Consider the following 25,633-nt stretch of genomic DNA (forward strand, 5'->3'; position numbering starts at 1 on the left):
TATATATATATATATATATATATATAATTTAAATTTAAATTAAGAATAATTTTCTGAAAATTTGCCCGGTTGATTACCAGTTTTTGATAATTACTTTGAATGTTAGTAAAGCTAAAGTTTAGGAAGGAAGGAAGAGTGGAGTGTAGTATTCTTTTTATCTGCCCTTCTTTTGTCAACTGCACTCTACCTCCTGTTTTAAAATTTTACCTCTGAAAACTTTAAAAGTAATTATTCAAAATTGAAAATCGACCAGTCAAAATTTCCAGTTTTAAAAGTTGATAGCGCTCTGGAAAAAAAATATAAAAATACAAATTTGGATATTTACTAGTAGGTATTGTAAATAAACATTAGTTAAAGTATCTCCAAAACGAAAAACAAATATATTTTCAAAAATAAAAACCTCAAAACTTCTATTGTTTTAAGGAAAAACGAATGTCTTAACTTTGATGAATCATCTTTTATGTAGTGGTCAAATGAGCGCCGTTTCACCCGTTTGTTTATTGCCACCTGAGGGTAAATCGGCAAAAACGAAGACGTTTAGACGGAACGATTGGAGATAATCGTTATAAGTATGAGCCAAACGAGGTATTTACTGTACACCTACAATAATGTGCGAAGCGTGTTTAACTTTAATGGAAATTTATTTACAAAACGTTTCATTGAATAATTATTATTTCATTGTACGTTTCTTATACGGTGTATTATATATTATTATTATTATACCATTGAGCAGATATTTAATTAACTTTGAGCGGTATCCAGGGTAGGAACGTCTTTGTACACTAGGACTCGGCGATATTAAACTGTTACTTAAATTAATTAAACGCAGATGGGGCGAGATGAAAGGGTGCGTTTTGCCAGCGTCGAAACCAAATTGATTACCAACGGCTACTTTCGCCTTTCGGATTCGCATAAATAAGTCAACGGAATAATATTATACCTGTAGGTACCGAAAAATAATAATTTTAAAAAGTTAAAAGCCCGTTTGGTAATTATTGTACACGTTTACATCTTCGTCCAAGACCCTGTGGAAAAAAAAATACTTTCTATACAGATATTGTACTATATTATTTTTCCTTTGTTTACTTTTTTACTTATTGTTTTTTTAATAAAGAATAAGAGGCTAAACACAGCGATGAAGATATAACCCTACCCTTTCCTCCTCTCCCCTTATCCAGTAAAAGTAAATACATACATTATAAAAAAAAAAGGTGATAATAATGAAACATCTTTAATCTGAGGGAACAAGCGTTAGTGCGACGATTCTTTCATAAGCTATATTGTACTTTATATAAAAACGTTATATCTTGATATAAAAAAAAACATTATTATTACCTTTACTAAGTTTTTACGTCATTGGTTATACTCAAATTAATAATTTAAAAAAATGGGAGATATTTAAAAAAAATGTTATAACATGGCGCTTATAACACATTTAGTAATAAACATTTTATAGAAACATTTGAGACTTATATACTATTTTTTTTTTTTATAATATCTAACCTCGGAGGATTATAATCAATTAGTCTACACTCTACAGGGTATTCGAATCTTTAGGATCATATTGTTTTATTATGTAAAACAAATTTTTAATTTTTAAAGTAGGTATCCATTTTTGTCTGTAGTATGATAAAGTTTAGACATTTTTTATTTAGAAAACAATGTTATACACAGTAAGTACCTGTGATATGCTCGTCGTGTTTATTGTTTATAAATTTTCTTGTCACTTGATTTTTATTCATTTTCTAAAAAACCCCTTATCTCTGATTTCAATTATTTCAATAAAAATAAAAAGAAACGCTGAATGAAAATACCTCCTGATGTACGTTGTGTGATACTGTTGTCCAAGGGCCACCAAAGTGGGTTTGTAAATCAATCAATGACAAAAATATTTAAAAAAATTGTAAATAAATCCTACGACATAAAAAATTAACTTCCTACGAAGTATCCTCATTACTGTACTAATAAAAGCACAATTAAATTTTATATGAAAATTATTATTTTGATTCAACGTACTACGGAAACCTGTTGTGTTTTTTTAAATAGAGACCAGACGCCCGATGGGTACTAGCATTTTGTTCGTTCTAAGGTGTGCAGAGATGGGAATGAGTTTGAGTTTGGACCACGTCAAAGCTGCACGTAAAGCTCATTAGTTGTGAGATTGATTGCCGGTACGTAAAGCTTCGATGTGATACTGACAGTGATTCATCTACGGGTCAAATACTGCACACACACAAAAAAAAGGTTCATGAAAAAATGGAAAACATATTATTTAAAAGAATTAATACATTTTAATCCGGGACGTGTGTAAACGGACACATGGGTACAGCACGAAACGGGTTAGTACGTGCCTTATTCATAAACGTGGCCGACACAAAAAAAATGGTCATGTCGCATTGTGGACGATTAAAAGGGTTTAATTAATTAATCCGAATAAACGCATTCGCACAGCGCCAATCGATCAAAAATTCTATAAGCTGTTCGTGGTGCGCGCACCGAACCGGAAAAGGCAAACAATAAATGGCAGTGACAACAGCAACTCAGCACCTCCTCCAATTAATTAGTAAAGCGCTTCTGTTTGACGACACTGTCGTATTGTGTTGTCTCGACAACAGATACGTTAGTGCTGCAATACTCTTTGGTCGACATGACAATATAGAGTTAACAAAGTACAATAATATTATCGTTAGTCAACAAAGCGAAGCGAATTTCCAGTATCATATCCGTACACTCATCATAGAACCTGCGCGTCAATCGATATTTTCATTAAATGAGAACATAATAACTACTGCATTTTTAAAAATTTAACCTGCAAAGGGTCGGTGGTCGGGACATTTTGTATTTAAATAGTCGTTAAATTTGCGTTTGTTAAAAAAACCATTCTAGGTGGGAAATTATTGTCCCATGTCGCATAGCTCCGCGGTATTGATATTACATGTTGAGCTATTGTTGTGCAAAACCACTTGAAACCGTTATAGCTGTTATTTTAACGGTTTTTTCATCTCCATCGGAATGCTTTCATTTACCACTGTACTACTCAGCAACCCTCGACTAGGAAACGGTAAAGCCACTGCGAGCGGGTTTAATGTCGAGATACGAATTTTCCATGCGTTTGTCGCAGCGGGGAACTTAATAATAGGTATAATAAACTGCCAATACGTGTACAAGCCCATTGCGAATATAATGCACCGCTGTCATTCATTATATTTTACCGTCTTTGTGTCTATCACGCGCACAACCCACCGTACGTTGGGAAATTACTCGTTATTAACTACTATTGTTTCCCCCGAAATAAATCAATACCTATTAATATTCAGTATTATCATTATTATTGTTGTACTCGAATTTTGAGTTTACCTATATAATATAACGTCTGAGGTCTACAGTACATTTGCGTAACATTAAAAGCTTGAATTTTATAAAATAAAAACAGTTTTTTAAAGAAATTTATTTTTTAACCTCAAAAAAAGTTTTTGAAAAATTCAACAAAAAAAATTTAAACCTTATTTCTGGTGTCAAAATAATTTCTCCATCACCAAACTTTTACCAGATGTTCTACTCATTTCTAAGTAAGTATTGCATAAATTTGGAAAATTTTCGTTCAGTCACTTTTGTGTTGTGGGTCATTAAAGTAGGTAGTTTTCAGCAAAATACCCATGTTTGAAGCCGTAAATTAATAGCAAACAAAAAACTTTATTGGTTCAAAGATGATATGGATCATAAGAACATAACTTAAATTTTATATAAACAAAATATTTGTTTTCAATTTTTAACTTTTTCACCCCCAAAAAAGTTTTTGAGAAATTCAAAAAAAATTTAAAAAATTTCTAGGGTTAAAAAATAAAAAAATATATTTTCTTAAAATATAGTTAAAGTACACTTAATTAGAATTTTAACTGTGCAGGTTTCATGTTTATACCACTATCGGCGGTTAAATTACAGAGTCGGGAACATGAGGTGTTTTTGGATCTTTTTTTTTTTTAAATTAACCTACCTAGGTCCAAAAAAAAATTAAAACATTTTTTTAAAATTTTTTTGTTATTAAGGACCTATAAAGAATGTATGATAACAATTTCAAACATTTTTAGAGTATAGTCGCTCACCCATTAGGTGATTTCACGTGGAATGACCCAGTTATAGAATGAAACTATAACATGTACAATTCTATCATCTACAGACTCTACAAAAATCTTTAGTTAAACTATTTTTTTAATAAGGAAAAACCCCCCAAAAATGGGAAAATTACACTTTAACCGTAGTCAATTTCCAGAGTGCTATGTATGAGTGAATCAACAGTCAACAGGTATTGAAAACATTTTCATTATGATGTTTATAACAATATATGGGTAACAATGGTAATACATTTTTATAGACAAACGATGAACCCTCATCATGTCCACCCTAACACTAAAAATTAATTTTTAAGCACAACATTGACATCATTAGGTATAATGCTTTTATCGATATTTGTATATGTATCTGAGAACAATGGACCACCTCCCTTGTTCACTTTATACTATTACTACTATTACCCACTTCGTATAATATATTCTTACTGTGCCGGTTTATATTGTGCTTGGTTTCGTAATTTATTTACGGCAAATTTGAAATAATTGTTATATTTTTAATAATATATAAATAAGCCGTTTTAAATATTCAAAATAAAGTTGCTAGTTTCTCAACAATCGCTGTGAATCTATCTATACCTCTTTTCAATTTTATATCAAGCAATTGTATGTTATCAACAGAGATATGAATACAACTAATAACAACTAGAATTGGTATTTTTTTTTTAATTATCAACAGGTAAAATTTGATACTATGAATAATACGAGTGGTAAGAAAGTTTAAAATTATATCTTTAAATAAATTTAATTTTTCTAATAGACTGCGTATAACATACTAATTATTATAATCTGTATTAAATCTTTTAAACTTATTGCTGAGAATATGGCCCACAAATACATTTTAAATTTAGCGGTTATACTTAAATACGGTTCATTTTAAGTTTCGAACGATGCTTAATAAGCTTATGCATGCTCTAACTAAATATTTAATTAAAGTCCAAAGTTTTTAATTTAATTTTTTTTAATTAAATTTCCTCTTAGGGGAGAAGGAGTTTTTAATTATTCATTAATAATAAGTATTATATCATAGTTTTAACTGCGTGAAGCTTACAGAGATCTTATTTGTGTGATAGTCTACTATACTCTCGACCTCATAGAAAGATAACAGAAAAAAACGTATAGACTGTAGGTATAGAGTATTGCCAATTAAATAGCAGAGAATGTTTGCATTATATGCATGGATCCATAGGTTGGCAATGGATGATAAAAACAGTATTTTAAATTGAAAAAACTCGCTTGACGTCGCATAAATAAAGTCAGATTCAAACGGCCGATAAAAACCCATTAAATGAAATGATGGGTAGTTTTTATTTTGAAAATAATAAAAATCGTACCGCAGCACAAGAAAAAATACATTAATATTCAGGCGAATAATATGGAAAAAAATATTCTAACCTTTTTTTTCCCTCAAATAATCGCTAACCTGGAAGGGAACTGTTTACAGACTACTTCCTCCAAACTTAACTCTGTTTTTTTCGCACTTCACGTGATACAATAATTTGGTTTTCACTCGCGGTCCATTTAATAAAATGTTTGTGGTTTTGTTGCTTCCGATTTACAGGCAACTTATTTAAGTTAAAAACTTGCAGCTGTTCCGGGATACATCCTACCTGATTTGTTTTATACCCATTACTACTGTCACAGCTGCGCTTGTTGTATCTTGTCACTTGATGTGCGATCAAAACGTTTTCAATCTAATGCTGTGCTAGACTATCTTGTTATATATACAAATAAATGCAATTGCACACAAACGTCTTACCAGACGTGTCAACCAATAGCTGATTATTGAAACGCTAGATACTAGATATGTATTATATATTATATATTATATACTATTACAACATATATATATATATATATATAAATTTACAAGTTTATATAGCCAACAGTGGCCAGGAGTTGGTCGAAATTAGGCGGGAGTACACCGACGGCACTACCGGCTTCCGGTGGTGGCGGTGGCCGCGGGATGTGCCAGCTGTGAGCTCATAGTGTGTTATATGTACACAGCGGCGGAATCGTCGTCGTACACCACCGGGTGATGTGATCAGGTCGCGGAACGTACACCTATACGACGGCGGCGGCGGCGGCCGTGGTGTACGTCACGACGTAACGCCGTGATGGTTGCCTAGGGAACGGGCGGCGGCGACGGTATTCCCTCGTAAGTCCTGTAAATGTATGTCTGGGCGTGTAGGTGAGAGCGTGTGCCGGCGGGAAAATAAAAATATATAAAAACGTCCGACGACCGCCACCATCGGGGCTGTTGTAAATCGATCGGCGGCGCAAGCGCAAAACGTTTCGTAAGTCGTCGTTAGCGCGTATCGCCCGGTCCCGTAACTCGCGCGCGCTTGGCGGCGTTTTGATAAAAATAAAAATAAAATCAAAAAAAATTAAACTCACTACGGCGGGCGAGTCGGGTCCGTCGACGGTCGCCGCACACACACACATACGCGGCCTCTCTCGTACTCCGCCTGAGTCGTCACTTCAGTGTACCAGCTTAAAGCGCGTACGCCGGGTGCGTTTCGCTGTTGTTATCGAATGCCAGGCGGCCACGGTGCGCGTGTGCTTTCATTTACGCTCGCTGTCTGCGTGCCGAGTGGCCGTACTGAGTGTAACAACCCGGTGTGCGTGTGCGTTTTTTGCTCGCGTGCGACCGACCCCGGACCCGTTTTCGACGAGACCACCCCGGCTGTGGACCCGTCGTCCACCGGGTGATGTGAACAGCCGCCAATCGTTGCCGTCGTGGTCTTCGTGGTTCTACGACACGAGCCGCTCATCGAGAACAGCGGGGCGGCCAGGCGTCGCGGGCACGATGACACCGCAGTACGCACGGAGACGCGTGGACCGACGGCGTCGTCGACGGTGATACCCCGGTCATTACTCCGCGCAGCATGGCCTCGGTGGCCGCTTGGCTACCGTTCGCCCGAGCGGCCGCCATCGGTTGGGTGCCGATCGCCACGCACCCACTGCCGCCGGCGCCGGTGCCGAAAGATCAGCGGAAAATCGACGACGAGAAGCTGCTGATCAACGTGTCGGGACGTCGGTTCGAGACGTGGCGGAACACGGTAGAAAAGTACCCGGACACATTGTTAGGCTCCAACGAACGCGAGTTCTTCTACGACGAAGATTGCAGAGAGTACTTCTTCGACCGGGACCCGGACATATTCCGGCACATACTCAACTACTATCGAACCGGCAAGTTGCATTATCCCAAGCACGAGTGCTTGACCAGTTACGACGAGGAACTGGCGTTCTTCGGTATACTGCCCGACGTGATCGGAGACTGTTGTTACGAGGACTACCGGGACAGGAAGCGGGAGAACGCTGAAAGGCTGATGGACGACAAGCTCTCGGAAAACAGCGACCAGAATCTGCCGCAGCTCACCAACTTGAGACAGAAGATGTGGCGGGCATTCGGAAACCCGCACACGTCCACCGCCGCCCTCGTGTTCTACTACGTCACCGGGTTCTTTATCGCCGTCTCCGTCATGGCCAACGTCGTAGAAACGGTGCCGTGCGGCCATCGGCCCGGTCGAGTGGGCACACTGCCTTGCGGAGAACGCTACAAGATCGTGTTCTTTTGCCTAGACACGGCGTGCGTGATGATATTTACCACCGAGTACCTGCTCCGGCTGTATGCCGCCCCGGACCGGTGCAAGTTTATGCGCAGCGTCATGTCCATTATAGACGTTGTAGCCATACTGCCGTACTACATCGGACTGGGTGTCACCGATAACGACGACGTGTCCGGTGCGTTCGTCACACTCAGGGTGTTCCGCGTCTTCCGAATATTTAAGTTCTCTAGGCACTCGCAAGGACTCCGCATACTCGGCTACACGCTCAAGTCGTGCGCCTCCGAGCTAGGGTTTTTGGTGTTCTCACTGGCCATGGCCATCATCATATTCGCCACGGTCATGTTCTACGCCGAGAAGAACGTGGAAGGCACCAATTTTACGTCCATACCGGCCGCGTTTTGGTACACCATCGTCACCATGACCACTCTCGGGTAAGCATGACCACAAGCTTTCACAGTATTCGAATAATTATCGCTTTTTACTATAATGTGATATTAATTTACTACTACTACAACCGTCTTATGGTACTAATTTCCCCGTGTGCTAAACTCTTGTTCTATTGTTGCTGCCTATAGAAAAGTAATAATAGCAATCAAGTTTACTTATTCTTTAACTGCAAAACGGCCATCAGACATCCTTAGAACGTAACTATATGCGTGGTTCAAATGCACGTTCAAAGTGCCAACGCAGTATATTCAGCCGCCTTATATAACCCGCACAATAAAAACACCGTCGTTCTAACGATTTAAACTTCTTTCATAATGACTTTACTCTATAGCCTTTGGCTCGCTTGTAAGCCGCAAATAAATTCACCAAAAACGTTAAAAACTCTTTTCTTTTGTGCCAAAAACTATAAACAATTATTTTAATATTGGATCTAATTGTTAACTTTCTAGAAATTCTTCGGCAAGACTAAATAACGGTGCCGTCTTTCATGCAAGCGAGGTCGAGTCCACTTTTTAGCCATTCATCTCTGTGTCTCAACGTTCTGTCCGTGACTAATAATAATACATGCACCCGTTTATTTTGCTTATCTTGGCTTTTATATTTATATTTACTGGATTTTTCTACCTTTACAATTCATGTTTACTGTAAATTCTGTCTTATTTTTACTGCAACTTCAACAACCTACCTTCTAAATGATCGATTCGAATAACTCCAGTCTTTTTAGTTACTACGCAAAAAAAAGTACAGTTGATACCCTGTTGCGGTAGTGGGTTTATGCCTTTTAAAAAAGTTTTTCGACATCCCTCATCAAAACGAGTGTGAGCCACTAACACACATTTATCTCAGCACTCTTATTTTTCCACTACTTTCATTTCCTTTCATCATAAACGAGGCATTTTTTTTTTTACTTGGCACACCTGTTGCCACGCATATGGACTTATCCGACCGCACTTTATTCCACTTGCCGTATTTTTCTTGAATTCTACCATTCTCTCAGATACATCATAACCGATCCCAATTTTTTTAGAACTCCTCGAGCTAGTTAATATTCGTTCTTTATGTATTATAGGTATTTTTTATTTGTTACTCGTATCTACCGTCACCATTTATTATTGTATAAGCTATGTTTGAAACACTACATCATATTATTTTAAATCCACACGCGCGCAGTATCATACATTCTATTTGATCAATGAACGGATGTAAGTTGTGTTGTCTACGTAAAAAAGCCAACGTCATCTTTGATACAGCTTTCAGGCTGTTATCCCGTTTAAGACGTGGACCAATAGAATGATAGATATATCACCGTGGCCCGTCCACGTGCAAAATTAATTTCGAAGCGTTCAAATTGGCAACGTTACAGCAACGGACAGACTTACACGGTCAATTAAGTACCCGTGTATTTAACTACGTCTATTTTGGGTGACCGTATATTGATTTGAGTCCGGCCGGTCTAAGGATTGCGAATGTCGGAGGTTCGGCAGATCGCAAAGGTGAGAGAAGTATTGAGCATTTTGCCATCGCTCTTTTTCACATTTCCCAACAAACTGATTATGTAAAAATTTGCATTTGTAGAGAGCCGTTAACATAAATCGACTATTATTTGTTAGCTATATTAGTTTGACCCGCGTTGTTCAAACAGTAAACCACCACAATCGTATAACAAAATAATAATTATACAACGCTGTTATTGCACATTTTGCTTTTATTATAAACGCAGTGCCGCCCGCAATTGTATATTTGCATGTTTATGTGGAGTGTATGCGATATTTATGACCCTCTAAATGTCCACATTTCACTTCAAACGAAATCCATTAACCAGATTGCATTCTCCATAATATTATGCATATTAGATGGGTTAAAGCATATTAAACCATGCGTGTTAGCTTATAGACAAACAATTTGCATATTTTTTTGTTATTTATATTAATATTAATTGACCAAACCAATATATAATGTGTTTTGTTTAATTATTCTGCTATAAAAAATATTACAGGCAATTTTTTTTCAAGAAATATTGAAAAAAAAATGATTTTATGTTACTTTAAATCTATGTTACAGTAATTATTATTAATAATTTTAAAAAAAGTCACTCACAGTTGTTGGCATTATGACATTTCCTATCGTTTTAAGATCATTTTTTACTTTTATCAATATTATAACGCATAGTAATGCTAAATATGCAGCCACTGTATTTTTAATTATTATTTTGCATTCCTACATCCATTACAGGTATTCAATAAATTTTGAATGCTTACGATACCAAGTTTTACATAGAAGGAATTGCGTGTCGCGTGGGTTGTATTTTCGGCACTTTTCGTTTTTGACTTAAAATAAAGCCTATAACTCCTCCAAAATAAAAAAAAACCCACAAAAATTCAAAATAACATTTTTTTTTTATTTTCGATAAATGACAAGTATATAATACTAATATACTGAAACTTATATAGAGATAACTTATCAATGAAGAGTTTTGAACAAAAATATATTTTAAAAAAGTTATCTGGGTTTTGACATTATACGGATACGTTCGAAAAATTACTATAGTAAATCTTGTTAGCATGTGAAAATCTTAAATTACAGTTTTAAAATTCGAATTTTAATGTCTCAAAATCTACAAAATGGTCTAAAAAATTTAAAAAAAATACTTTAAAACCAACAAATTTAAAAAAAAATGCAAAATACTATTTCTTGTTGTCAAAAAGTACATGAAACAGATTTGTAACAAAAAACGAGCATCGCAAGCTAGATTTGGAAAACAATGCAAAGTACTTTGAAATTTCAGCCCTACTTATAATCTTAAAAACATCATAGTCTACGGCTATGAACAAAGGTTGTCTTTTGACGTTTTTATGTCTGCTTTGTTTATAATGTTGTTGAGAATACCAGAGCAGACACTCTTGCTAGCATAATATAAATCCCAAATGCGTTTTTAAATCTTTATAATGTAAGCAAGTAGGTGAGAAAATCATTTCAATCAAGTAATGTAGTAAAAACACTTATACAACGTATTGTTTTACACATCTTGATTATAATTTATAAATTGTTATCAAAATTAAACATATGCTGGAGCTAACGGATAAAACTATCAAATCATTTTGTTTTCCAATCAAATGCTAAGCCAAATCACGATCAAACCGTTAACCTTATTTTAAAAATGTTGTGTCGAAGAAATGATTCTTTCTAGAACTTGACCCATCCATTACTATTCACACGGTCGCCAATGATTTTATTTATAAGATTGGTAATTGCAATTTTCTCGTAATGTTTATAAATTGATAGTTAAATAACTAGTTTTGAAAAAGATTGCGTTACCTCACATTCGATAGTGTACAGTTTTCCCCGAAGCAATTTCCACTATATATTATAATGTAATAGATTTATCTGCTTTTTCAAATGAAAATATTATTGTATAGTACCTAATTCAAACAATTTTCTTGGACCGATCGCGTTGTTTGTATTTTATTTTGAGATAACATAATCGTTCAACGCTGAAGTCAAAAAATAACAAAGAAATGGTTTAATCATTAGAAAATACTAAAATTTAGGTATTTAGATATTATTAAAACGTATACAGAGTAATAAATTTAACGTAAGACGCTAATTTTCTCAGAAAGTAATAACAATTATACTTATGTGTTTTTTTTAAAAACGATTTTGTTTATTTTATTTCTACAAAATTATGAAATATTTATTATTTTTAGTATTTTCCTGAGCGCTATATATTTTTAAATTTGTTATTATTTTCAAAAGAAAAGAGATGACCGTACACAAACTGGTTTGAACCCCGAGTAACGGCTTGATTGTACTTAAAAATTATTAGATATTTAACGGGACATAAACGTAACATGACGAACATTTTTTTAGACCCTCTTAGCCAAAAGACTTTATGTTAAACGGGTCACCCTGTATATATTAGATTATAATTAACAATATGGTTTGCCCAATCGTGCGAAAACGACCTGACTGAATATTTGTGATCAGTAGTGTTAACAGCTGAGATGGCGCAAAGTATTTTATTTTAGAAATCATCATTGATGAACGCCAAACATCCATACTATAGCGATTGGTAATAAACAGTTTACTCGTGCAAGCGTCAATCAAACAAACGGTTTGTTTATATGTTATCTCACGTCTCTCATAACAAGAGCACTGCAAATCCAGACAAAAATATAATATACTTTAGTTAGTAGATATTGTATATGTATACAACTCACTGGACTTCAGTCCCGTTTCTATTGCTTGGAAAACGATCACTATATATTTATATGTATTATGACAATTGTATCATAATATTTAAACCGTATACAATGTTATACGCCAATATAAAACTCCATTCTTTGTTTTTTCAATCATTTTCAAATATTACTCTATATTTTTTATTAAAGCTAAGATGGTGTATCGAACATATTTACTCAAAATAATAATATTATTAAAAAATATACGTTTTTTTATTTTTTTTTATATCTGTAGCTACTAAAATACAGAAGTGTAGAAACACAGGATTTATTGCATGTATACAATTTTGCATTAGACGCGTTGCTCATTTTTGCAAGCACCAACAATAAAACAACCAAACGAAAAAGGCACATGCAAAGCTAGTAATATGATTTACACTCACTTTAAAAATAGGTACGAATACAAGGCGCAGATGTAGAATCCAACACACAACGGCAGTATAATGTTCAAAAAAAAAAAACAATAAAAACATTTTTAATGACGGCAACGCCATAGTGGTGGATATAATATGGAAATTCTATAGTGAATTTTGTTTAAGGAATAACAAAAAGTGTAGTCAGTTGAAATTATATGTTATTGGTCTAGTCAGAATAAGCATAAAAATACAACCAAAAGTACAACTTTATGCTAGTAATTACTATTTCTGCAGTTAAGACAAGATGCGTGTAACAAGTGTGGTTTAATAATTTAAAATGTAGCACAGAATATTTAGAAATAGAATGTTAAAAATTTAATAGAAAAATCGATATTTTAATATAACGTGAAAAACGATTTCCGAATGAATAGTTGCAGTACTATTATTATTACAAAATGCAACTATACCAAAAATACAGGAAAACAATTTTTACCTATGTAAATACCGATATCAAATTCAAACTTTTGTTAAGTTACGCCCATGAGTGTAACAGATAAGCAGTATATACTTATCCTAGATTCAAATCCAGAGGTCATGACAAGATTGTTTAACTTCTTTCTTTCTTTCTCTTTATACTCTATATTTAATAACTATATACATCTTACATTCATATTGATTTTAATTATTTTTTAATAACATAAAATAGTATCCACTTTTTTTATACTATTAAAGAATACATTAAATACAAGAAGTGCACTAGTTCCCAAGTATTAAGTTCAAGCAATACTTTTTATCTCAACCAGATGGTTTGAATCCTAAATGCTTATATATGTTATGTGAAGAGCTGGAAACGTAAAAAGGTCCACGCTGGTCCCTTAGCCAGTATCACAAGACGTCAATTATTCTTAAAAAGCCGACCATATTCACGAGGCTTCTCTCTGATTTAAGAAAAAGGGTCAGAGTTTATTAACGGACGCTTACTCGTTTCTTATCATTCACATTGCACTGCACAGCAGCAAATAAACGACAAGTATTTTAAACGCAAATCCTCAAAAACCATTGTCGAACCGTTCAAATTAAATAAAGATACCTAAAAGGATAATACTACAAAACGATCAAATCCGTGATGTACACATGATAGGTCAAAACAAACAACTGAGATGGTTTCATCGAATAAAAAGACCATATTTTGTTATTTCTTTAGTTAGTTTAAAAAAATGTAATACTTACTGTACCTATAATTTCTTTAGTTTAGCATTAATAAACAATGTAAGACTTTTATAAGTATAAGTTTGAGTTTTTGGAGGTGTTGTTTGGTAACCAATTCCGTTTTTTAATGTGCCAACTAATTCTTATCATAAACACATTTTCTAATAATTCTAAATTTTTTTTCTTGATAAATATCAATTGGCTAAGACAAATAAAATTTACCTAAACAGATCCTTAGGCCAAATGTCTGTGAAGACATTGTGACTAAAAGAAAATAATTGTTTGCGATAAAAAGAAAGCTCAATCGATTTCACATTTGCACAATGATTCTCTTTAAATTATTTAAATGAAGTAATGATTTGTAGTTTTGTATCAAAGGAGCTTACGAACAGAAAATACATAAGCGTTTATACTTCTTGAGCAGTCACTGGATCCTATTTAAAATCGATTACGTCTGTAAGGACAGTAAAAACGGTCGGAAACAATAAAAAATAACGCTTAGACAAAATATGAAAACCTTGAACTTGACGGTTTCGCGTTGAAGCCAAAACAACAACAAACCCAATGGACAATATAGACACAACCGTATGTGGCAAAAGGATTAATTAACAAAAGACCATAGGCCCCTAGTGTAAAATATGGCAGGCGATAACCTATTACACACCCGTAATTACCTTAAAATTATTCTGCACGCGTGCATTGCCATTCGCAATGTCCGGAAATTATTTTATTGTAACTGCAATCGCACCCTCTCGGCCAGGAAAAAAAATATATATTTAAATTTAGAGACCGCAGTCTTTTCGAAGTTTGATATGTATATAATTCAATTTCGCATTGTTTAATTAAATGACAATAAAAAAAAAATTACAGTATACTTAAGCCTAACGGCTAAAATTATAAGACATGGAACATGCTTTAGCCTGCTGGCTCCTGAATAGTGATTATTTCTGATCAATTATCTCTTTTGTGATTTATGATTACAGTAAAGTCTTAATTATAATATTTTCTGACCAAATGTTTACATAACGACGACGAGGGTTATTATACGTTTAAAGTAGGCGCGCTACTTTAGCATCGCAATTTAGTGTCGTTTTCGGGTTGAAGTGTCAAGGATAAAGCATGTTCCATGCTAAGATCTATAGACAAAATTTGCGGACTGCAAATTTATTTTTATAACAAAATTAATCATCGATAAAATATCAGTACTACTAGTGACGGCCGTTACTGTGATAATTCCATTTCTAGTCGTTAGGATATTATTACTATTTTACTTTTATACTATTGTCTTAAAAATGTCAATAAAAATGTGTTGGCGTCTTAACCTAATGGCCCGGAATGTTCCATACAATTAATTAATAAACCGTATCTATGTTGGCTTCTGCACTGAACGAAAAATAATGTTGTATTCAATAGAAATGTAGACTAATTTGATAAATACATAATTGCTATTGACCACGTAAATGTTTTATCAGCATAATAATGTATTGTTTTTATAACAAAAATGTTATCGCGGCAATCGAAAAACACATTCCATCAATAGTAAATTTATCAAAAATGTGTTATCTATGACCTATACAGGTTGATTCTTTTATCATGAACCAGTCAATATCTCACTGGGTTTAATTAATAATTTAATTTTTTTTTTTTTTATAATGTTTTTATAAAACGTTATCTCAATTTTTCACAATTTTTTTTGTTTTACCCCCCTCCCAACTTAGTTTTTTTGATAGCAAATTTTGAAATTTAAACGGTAAGTGCGTTTGTATGCGTTACGCATATATTTCATTATCTTTTTAAATTTAGAATACTGTACTAAACATTTTGACTGGTCCATAACCAGTTTTGGACAACTATTTTTAAAGTTATAAGAGTTTAAAAATTAGGATGGGAGGGGTAGTGCGGTTGAGAAATGCACGCAGATAAAAATATTACTACACTCCACCTTTTCTCCTGCCCTAAACTTGAAACTTTAATAACTTAAAAAATAGTTATCCGGAACCGGTTATCGACCAGTCAAAATGTTTAGTGCATTATTCTTAATTTCAGATCACATTGTATAAAAACAATATGAAAAAAAAAACATTTAATTTCTTATTAAACCCCATGAGATATTGAGTGGCCCGTGATAAAAAAATCACCTTGTATTAATAATGTTAAACGCATGTTACATAAACTTTAAGCTGTACCGCCGAATGGTTACGCTGATGTATAATAATAATTCTATTATTATTACATTATAGGTTAAGGCCGAGATCATTCAGCTTATGTAATTGGGTTAGAGCCGTGCATTTTTAACGTAGGTAATCCATTTAAAACGTAGAGTGCGGCGCTCGTTAGTTTCGCTGTAATTGAAAATAACGGACGAAAATAATGACATAATTGGCTTTGGGTATATAAACGTGTTATTATTATTATTATGTTATGATTTCCGGTCGTACAACACCTTTGCGGCACATCGTTCGCTCGCGGAAAAGTCGAAGAAAATCTATTTAGAGCCAATTCACTACGACACTATAGTAATAAATAATAATAACATTAGAGCAATGGCCAATGCTTCGCTCGTATACTGAAATAACCGTTTGAAAAGGCATTTAGCGTTCCCGCTGAATAATATCTTACTTACAATATAATTATAATTATTATACGTCTTTAGCGCTGACATTTCCCTAAATAGACCTGACCGGTATAAAGCCCAACGGACAACGGTGACACTATTTCAACAACGATAGTATATTTTGTAAATATGTAGTGGGAAAATTAACTAAATGGCAATGCAATTAAATGAAAATAGGTCAAATAATAAATTGTTGTGGTTACTGAGTCCAAATTTGACTTCTTTTAATGGGGTTAGGGGGATGTTATATTTTAATTAAGATTAATTTCAAGTGACCTATCGATTTATGCGTACTTGCTATTTCACAAAAAAAAAAAAAACGATAAATAATAGTAAAAAACCGTAAAATTTCGAAAAATTATAATTTTTAGGCAATCTTTCAATTATAATCACGCATTAATTTTAAAATCGCTAATATTCAATGCTAGGAACTATTTAAATATATTCAATAGACCTTATGCTTTATGTTAAACCAGTTTTTGGCGTGAAGCTCGGCGCAGCTTGATTCGTAGACTAAGTTGTAGGTACATTTTTCAAAACAGGGTAATTTTCAAAAGCAATTAAATAATTACTAATTATAATGCAAAAACAAAATTGTGTTAATAAAAAATGTAGCCCTTTATTTGTTGTTTCATTTGGTATAATTACTTATTGCATAAAGTTTTAATTATTATTTTATTACTTAAGATACTCGAATTCGAAAGCGGGTGGGACAAGTAGGAACAAATAGAGTCAAACAATTAGTGTTATTTTTATAGTATTACCAAAGGGTAAAAACATATCAACATTTTAAATTGTCTGACGACAGAAGACCGCGTATCGTTTAAAAGGTAAACTTTAGTCTGCGGCTAATACCAAACAACCGTTGGGATTACCTGCATTCCCGACACCAGACAGGTCGATTCACAAAACCCTTCCTCGCAACGCCACGCCATGAATTTGTTTTAATTCCAATCGATTAATGATAACATATTTTTTTATGTAAACACGTGCACTGGTCCAGTGATTTGCGTTGCTTGATCATACAACATAGAGACATAATCAACACAATTTTCGAACACCAACAAAACTACTGTACAACAATATTGTACAAACATGTGTGTTGTAATTCACAGTTTGATTTTGGAAATATGATCTTAGAACATCAAACAGTTGTTGAAAGTTCACTATTATTGCATTGGCGGCAGTTTGTTCGTTTAATCGTATACTCGAGTTCATCAAACGAATCCGGCGTTTTTTTAAACTTTAGAATATTGTCAAACCTAAATAGAGTACATGGATAATTACAGTCAAGGGTGTTCACAAACTATGTGCTAATGGGCATGAGTAAGCACGACAGAATTTATTCTACAGTACATTTTTGTTAAGTCAGTTTATTCAACTTTTAAAATGCTATTGAAAAATCACTAAAATATTATATTTTAACTGTATTTTACGGATAACCTTGTAATAGAAATACATTTTTTAAGACCTCAGCGCTCTATAGAAAATAACAGGTATTGAAACAACTTTTTTTTTTACAAATGAGTTCAACTGTTTGAAAAAAAAACTTTATTTATAAAAGGTTAAAAAAAAAAATTTCAAAACTGTTAAATTGAAGTTCTAGCTTAAAAAAGTTTTAACTATTTTAATATCTATTTAAATGCCACATAAAAGTTTTTATTGGGCTTTTAGATTTTCCCTCTTAAATAAAAGTTATATGTACAATAAAATTCAATTATATTGATTATACTTATATTATTTTGATACACTATCATCATTTGTTTATTTAAATTAAATTTCTCAACTAATTAAAAATATTTTTATGTTAAACGCATAGTATAGTAAAATTATTATTAAGTTTTCTATTATGTATATTGATGGTTACATTTCTTATTAACAACAACGTAAAAGCATATTACTTTTTTCATTTACCCTATTCATGCTAAATCATTTACCCTTCAAATGATTTATAATAACTGTTAACTTTTATAACTCTAGTTAGAAAATAACGGCGTTGAAATTACTTCTATCAATAAAAGTAAAAGTTCAAAAAACAACTTTTATACTTCGACATGTATAAATATAAGTTCTATTTTTACTTTCATTAAAACAATTAACGGTTTTTATTCGACAGAGACCCGGTTTCAGTCGTATTCATAACTGAAGCCCTAAGAGTTTTTTTCCGCCAAATCCTTTTTTGTTATATTTTTTGTCCATTCGTGCAATTTATCCATGTGCACTCCTAGCCCTCAACAGGTGGCACAGTCAAATATTTATTTTTCTTAAATAATACGATGTGGGGACATCTGAAAAGAACCCATATCACTATAAATAGTAAATAGTAATTTCGATGTGGGTTCCATAATGTATAGATGGTGTATAGACCCGTTCAGTAGACACAAATGTTTTGCCGTTGCGAGGGATCAACGAGGCGCTATTGAACGGCAATCTACCCTTAGCCGATATGTCGTTAATCGGCCTGCGTGCCCTTTTGTGCTATGTATTTTCGCTGTACTTGCCGTAACTTGTACTATATAATTATAACGCGGCGGCGAGTTCGGTCCTAACGGCCTTTCTCGGTAAAGCAATAATCGCGGGGTTGTGTATATATGAGAACGGTTTTGTGCCAGAATATACAGCGATGATGGGTTTACAACAGTACACCCTGAGCTCGGTTTTAACCCCTCGAGCTTTCTGTCCGCCGGCGTGTAGGGTGGGACGTTTTTGTTTTTGCACGTCACCGTATTAATATAATCCTCTTGCAGCCTTGGTCAGCTTCAGTATTACTATATATATATATATATATATGTGTGTGTGTGTGTGGATATATGACGTGTACAACGCCAATGGGAAAACGGTCACGCATCTTAACGGCAAAATAATAAAACCTAATATTATATTACACATACATACTTGTGTGTTATGATCGGCGTGGGATAAACGGTCCTCCCGCGACTCGATTAAATAACCGAAACACACCATACACTTTGTTTACAAAAATAATTCAACATTTGACCATCAGGCAGCTCGCCCTTTCGAACATATTACGATTTAAATATTAATTGAATTCGTTCCAATAGTGTTAGACTGACACCTTATTGCAGGTCCGCGTCCGACAGAAAATTCATTTTTTTAGAGAATTTAGGAAGGAGGTAAAAATAATACTTAAATATATACTACTGTACCACTTAAATTAAATATTATTTATAAACTTTAAAAGTATAGATAATATTCAAAACTGATTATCGATCGAATTGTCATCGACATATTGTTAGTTTGAAAAGTTAATTAAATATATTATAATATGTTACCATTTAAGTTACTATAATAAGTTGATAACGGGCTCTGAAAAAAAAACGACAAAATTGGAATTATTTTATGAGAAAATCAATTTCTCGCGGTTAATTGATCACCCTGTAATACACACATAACAAATTTATATTAATTTTCATCCTATCGGTTTATCGTCAGTGATGTTCTTAACGGAATGTCGTCACGCGAGGGGTCTTCGGTCTTAATCCTGGCTTAAAATTTACTGAATTTCCGTTATTACGTTCCTCTACACGTCTCTCGACTGCTCGTGTAAACCGAGAGGCCGTTGGCACGCTTTAAGCCGATCGATATAATTATATATATATATGCTGTACCTACTGTATAGTATACATTATATTGTATAATGTACATTATACACAAATTTAAGTACTTTTTTGCACAAACCATCGAATTCCACGGCAGATAAAAGCAACGGTTTTGTGTACATCTCTACTGGATACATATATATAGGAGAAGTGGTTACGATCAGCTGTTGTGTCATACCGTAAAAGACTCATTTCAGAGGCCGTCGCTTTAATTGTTATTATATTATACTCGACTTGCTTTTGTTCTTCCCGAGTCCCGGCATCAATGGGAACGCGAACAAAACCGAATTAATTAATTCCAATTACTGCTGTCGAGCCTTTTTATTTTTATTTTTACGCCAATTGAATTTTAATAGCCCCACAACGTATGTGGTCGTGCGTTATTAATTGCTGCCATAGTGATCACACACTTAGCTTAGTGGACAAGAGAAACAATAAACGATCAACACCTTATGCATACTAGGCATATTAGTTAATATGAAACCTGGTCAAATGTTGCAAAAAATATGTTATTTTACTATAACTGTCAACGATTCCATTATTTAACGAAGTTAAAATTGTTAGTCTGTTACACAAAACCAAGTCTTGTACCTTGATTTTGCCATTTTAGGACCAATAAATTATCGAACTAAATAATTAGGCCATTAATTCTATCCAAAATGTAATTCCAACGAACCGTTTATCATATTTTATACGGCGATGAATAACACAAACGCACTAATTTAATATCAATAATCAGTTGTAAGCATTTGAGTAATTGGTTTCGGAGCAAACAAGTGTTATTTGAACGGTTCACATTCCTCGGCCGAGTACTTCTTTATTTCATCAGTTTAGTGTTCACCTTAAACAGGTTGATTATTTTAATATTAGTCAATACAACAGCGTGAGTTTCTCGAATTTCATCATTTTTTCTCACTTTCTTTCTCTCTCTCTTTTCATTCACTAATAAACTTACAGAGACTAAATATTATACAATTTAACCGATTAATGGTATGAACTCAATAATTGTTTGAACTACACAAAAATCAAGCCCACGCAACAAAACATAATATTAGAAAACGTTTAACCGAATAACGCTAATTTAATTTTACTTCGAGATCATTAAAACGAATAACGTTATACATTTGTTTCTTTTTAGATAGTCTAACTGAAAAGGATATAAATAATTTTTAATTATTCATTATTTTATTCATTATAATAAATATTTTTAAATTTGTCACTTTATTTCTTTTTTGGATAGCTAGATACATCTCTTTTAAACTAAACACACCTTACTTTAGAGAGACTAAAAGACTTATTAAATGAATGCCAAATTCAAATTATCTGACCCCAAAATCAAATGAATTGACCAATTTTAAAATTTTTTATCTTATAATAAATAAATAATATTTGTATAAAAATTATGGAAATGAAATTTTTACACATATATAAAATTAATAATATATTATACAAATTTGTAAAACGACATTCGTTTAACGTTCTTGGAGCAAATACATGTATAACGTCATTTGTTATGCCGTTCTCAGAACAAATAAATGTTTTTTCTTGGAGCTAAACAATTTTAAACGTTATTTGTTATAACGTTCTGAAGCAAAACAATTTATGACGTCATCAGTAATCAGTTCCAACGTTCTCGGAATAAATAAATGTATGACATTATTTATAGTTAACGTTCATGAACATAAGTTTGAACTGTACTAATGAATAACGGTTCACGGTACCCCGAAGTTATTTATTCCAGAATAACAATATTACCTATCCATTTTGAGTTATAAATGTATGTAAGGCTTTGTGATTCTCGATGACATATGTAAGCTCACTTCGCGATACAAATCCATACCTTAAGATGTAATTGTTTTCTATAAAATTTTATATCGTCATATGATCTATGTGTGCTGGTTTTAACTTCAACCTACAATACCTAACTACAGCGTTAAAAGCGTAACTAAAGAAGCTCAATCATAATATTTTACAGTTTTATCAAAATTGTATATTACTTGTTATTATGAAAAATGTAGTGAACAAGGAAGTACGGGTGAGCCGTGTGTGAATCTTTAAAATACTAATAACTCAAGTAGTATTTATCCAAAACTGATTTCATTCAGTTATTGTTTTCACTACATTATTTTGCTTTTCATAGGATGCTATTTACCTTTTAAAAGTCACCCTCTTAATATTATCCTTTAAAATAATATTCTTAACTTAAATATAAAATATAATTTTTGGGAATTGCATATAATAAGGATTTTATTTTAATATTTTTTTAGCATTGTAACATAAAATTTGAATATTCCTGTATATGGGCACCAAAATAAGTTGATATAGAAATTTTAAATTGATTTAATTCAAACAAAATGTAACAACGGACTTCTAATCATTTAAAAACTCACTATTTTCAATTTAACTTTACTTGTAACAAACTCTTAATTAAAAAACTAAATGGATAAATATTTGCCCTTAGGATTTTAATATTAATGTTATATCTTAATGAATAAAAATTCAAAACAATAACCTTCTCAACCACTTTATGGATCTGTCACTCGTGTCTCATCGCTCATTCATATTTTATACTCAAGATCGTCATTAAAATATTCTGTCTACTTTCCTTTCCAATTTACACTCAGTTTATCTACTCGTCATTTTCTCGATAGACTTCATCATTAAATAATTTATCCGCAAGAAAGCCATCTTAAAAATGTTCTATTGCGATAATTATTGTACAAATAATTATCGTTGTACTTGATTGATATTTTGTGTAATAATTTGTTCAACTGTAATAATTTTGTAACAGAAAGCTCTTAAAAAACTTAATTAATACTCTTAATGGATTTGCTATATATTATGACATTATCAATGCAAGAGACAACTTAACCGGACCAAACCCTAATTGTTTTATTTTATCTATGAAAACTAGTTTATTTTATATGAAATAGTGTTATACTCGCGAAACTAAATGTCGAATCACTTACTAAATGAATTTATTGGAAATTCAAAGTGTATCCCACGCTCTAATATCATCTACGTTTCACATATTTAATGTGCCTAACTGTTTTTGTGTTTACTGTTCGGCGATAATTGAGCTTATGTTTCCAAAAGTATATTTATATGCACAAGCACAATGAAGAGTACTTCTTCAACATAGTAATAATTTATTATTAACTATGAACACGATTATATGCTAGAACCGTACTATGAACTGCCAATTGGTTCGTCAATAGTCATTAAACAATGCTAAAAGCAAATTGTAATAAATAATCCTATTATGTTTAATGATAAAAGAATTTCCAAAGAAACGTCTTCGAACCAGGAAAGTGATCTTATAAATTTTTTAGTAGCTTGAAAAATTTAAAATAATAATAGATTATCATCATCTATTATTAGTTGTGAAAACAAAAAACTTTTAGGAGATATCGCACAATTATTGCTTAAGTACCATGTTCGATATCTTCAACTATATGATGCATTAATAATGCAAAGGTTTGTTTTGAAAGTCCATAATTCATTAACGTGCTATTGGTTCATTAAACGTTTATGCGACCCGGTAAAAGTCCTTTCATACCATATGACATATGTATTTCGATATAAGTATTTGGTTTGTTTGTCAGTACCTAAAAGTTTTAACACTGCGCCGTGTTGTTATGCAAATACTTTGCTAACAATTAGACACGACCAACTATTAGACAAAAGGGTAAAGATATATTTGTTCTAAACTCGTGATCAAAGCGGAATAAATTATAAAATAGCCGCAATGTTTAAACAGTGATGAAATTTAGGTCATTAAGTTAGATTAAATAAATAATAAAATTAAGAAAGCGAGTAGGTAATTGTCAAAAATGCTATATTTCATATTATTAACATTATGAACGAGGCGACGATTTTAATACTGTAATTAAATAACCGACGAAGTTATTTAACCGGAATTCAATTAAGTACGTAACTGTCGTTTTGAATTTTTTATTAATGGGGTATTCAACCCCGTTAGACAGAAAATATGTACCTCGGATTTTGACAAATATTTTTATATTTAATACCCATCGAAAAAAAGTTTTCGATTTTTAACCAATATTATTTTTGGTTAAACAAACTTTTTACTAGGTATGTAATTTTGTAAACATAGGTGACACTTTTTAATTATAAACAATAACTTACTGCAAAGTTGAGTGTCAAAAACAAACAAAGAGATCAAAATGTTTGTTAAAAACTTAAGAACAAACAATCCTATACATATTTTTTTTATTTAGTTTGTAAAGAAAATAATATCTATAATATATAATAATATATTATAGTTGACCTTGATTAAGATTTAATGAAAATTATAACCGATAACCATTTTTATATAAATATTTATATTTATAATACTACTAATACAAAGTTCCACGCTACTACTAACAGTATTTAAATTTATAGATGAAAAATTAACCAAATAGCACAGTGTGCGTGCATAAAATAAATCATCTTTTCTCCCTGCACTCCACGCAGAGTGGTGTGCAGTATTATTTGTATCTACGTGGATCACTCGACCGAATTTACCCTCCTGTCCAACTGTCCTAAATTTTAAACTCCAATAACTTTAGAAGCAATTATAAAAAAACTGGCTATCGACCATTCAACATTTCCAGCAAATTATTATTAATTTTAAAAGCTAGATAAATAAGTTATTATTTAATTTTCAAAAGTTGAAAAAGCCCTGCAAAAAATTAATAAATGTAAATATTTGGTTATTTTGTAATATTGTACAATAATATAAACAAAAATATTTTATATTTTCCTAGAAAATGAGTATCTTACGTCAAAATGATCACCCTGTATATAAATATGGCGATTTCTATAGCAAAACTAATAACAATAGAAGTATTTTATGACTGTAGCTTGAACAACAAGACCTCATCAATTTTGCCGAAAAAATCCTTTTGAGCGAAAAAATGTCCTTTACAATTTCAAACAGGTTTCAGTAATTTTAAACAAATAAATTCTACCTGCAATAAATTTAAACTCGTTTTTTAAAAAACTAAAGAGTTTAGAACTCTCCTAAACTTATGTAAGAAATAATTAGCCTTGATTTAAAGCAAATTGTTGCAATTTTGTGTTTTTTCAGCTAGAATGTCAAAATAATACATTAATAAGTGGTTCTATTTTGAATTATTATATAATTAATAATAATATTAATTGTTTTGTATGAATAAAAAATGACATAATAGTTAATTATATTATGTAACGCGTAGAAGAAACTTGCTCAAGTTAAAATAGGAAAACTGCGTATCATGGTAATTGTTGTTTCAAGCAATTTTCATAAACCATCTTTTAAAAACAGAAAATATAAATACATACAATAACAAAATAATAAATACTAAGTTCTTTATAGATTGAACTCAAAGAAGACATAATACTGTTTTTAAACTTGACACAGGTATAACTTTTGGTATAACGGAAATTTTCAAAATAATCTATAA

The 25,633-nt window shown here is 32.4% G+C and overlaps 1 protein-coding gene across 3 annotated transcripts in view; it reads left to right on the top strand.

The window, feature by feature from the left end:
* Positions 1-6,560: 6,560 nt before the first annotated feature.
* The window catches only part of LOC126844643 (potassium voltage-gated channel protein Shal), a 51,319-nt gene continuing 32,246 nt past the window's right edge, over positions 6,561-25,633 (top strand). For all 3 annotated transcript variants that reach the window (XM_050582975.1, XM_050582973.1, XM_050582974.1), the window contains exon 1: positions 6,561-8,130. In XM_050582975.1, coding sequence (XP_050438932.1) covers positions 7,016-8,130 — 1,115 coding nt within the window. In that variant the 5' untranslated portion in view covers positions 6,561-7,015. The remainder of the gene's footprint in view (positions 8,131-25,633) is intronic.

Source organism: Adelges cooleyi, unplaced genomic scaffold (genome assembly GCF_023614345.1).
Source record: "Adelges cooleyi isolate 19-005CV unplaced genomic scaffold, UGA_ACOO_1.1 ACOO_flye_CR_arks_rails_tigmint_CR_PRNA_651, whole genome shotgun sequence".
Taxonomy (NCBI): domain Eukaryota; kingdom Metazoa; phylum Arthropoda; class Insecta; order Hemiptera; family Adelgidae; genus Adelges; species Adelges cooleyi.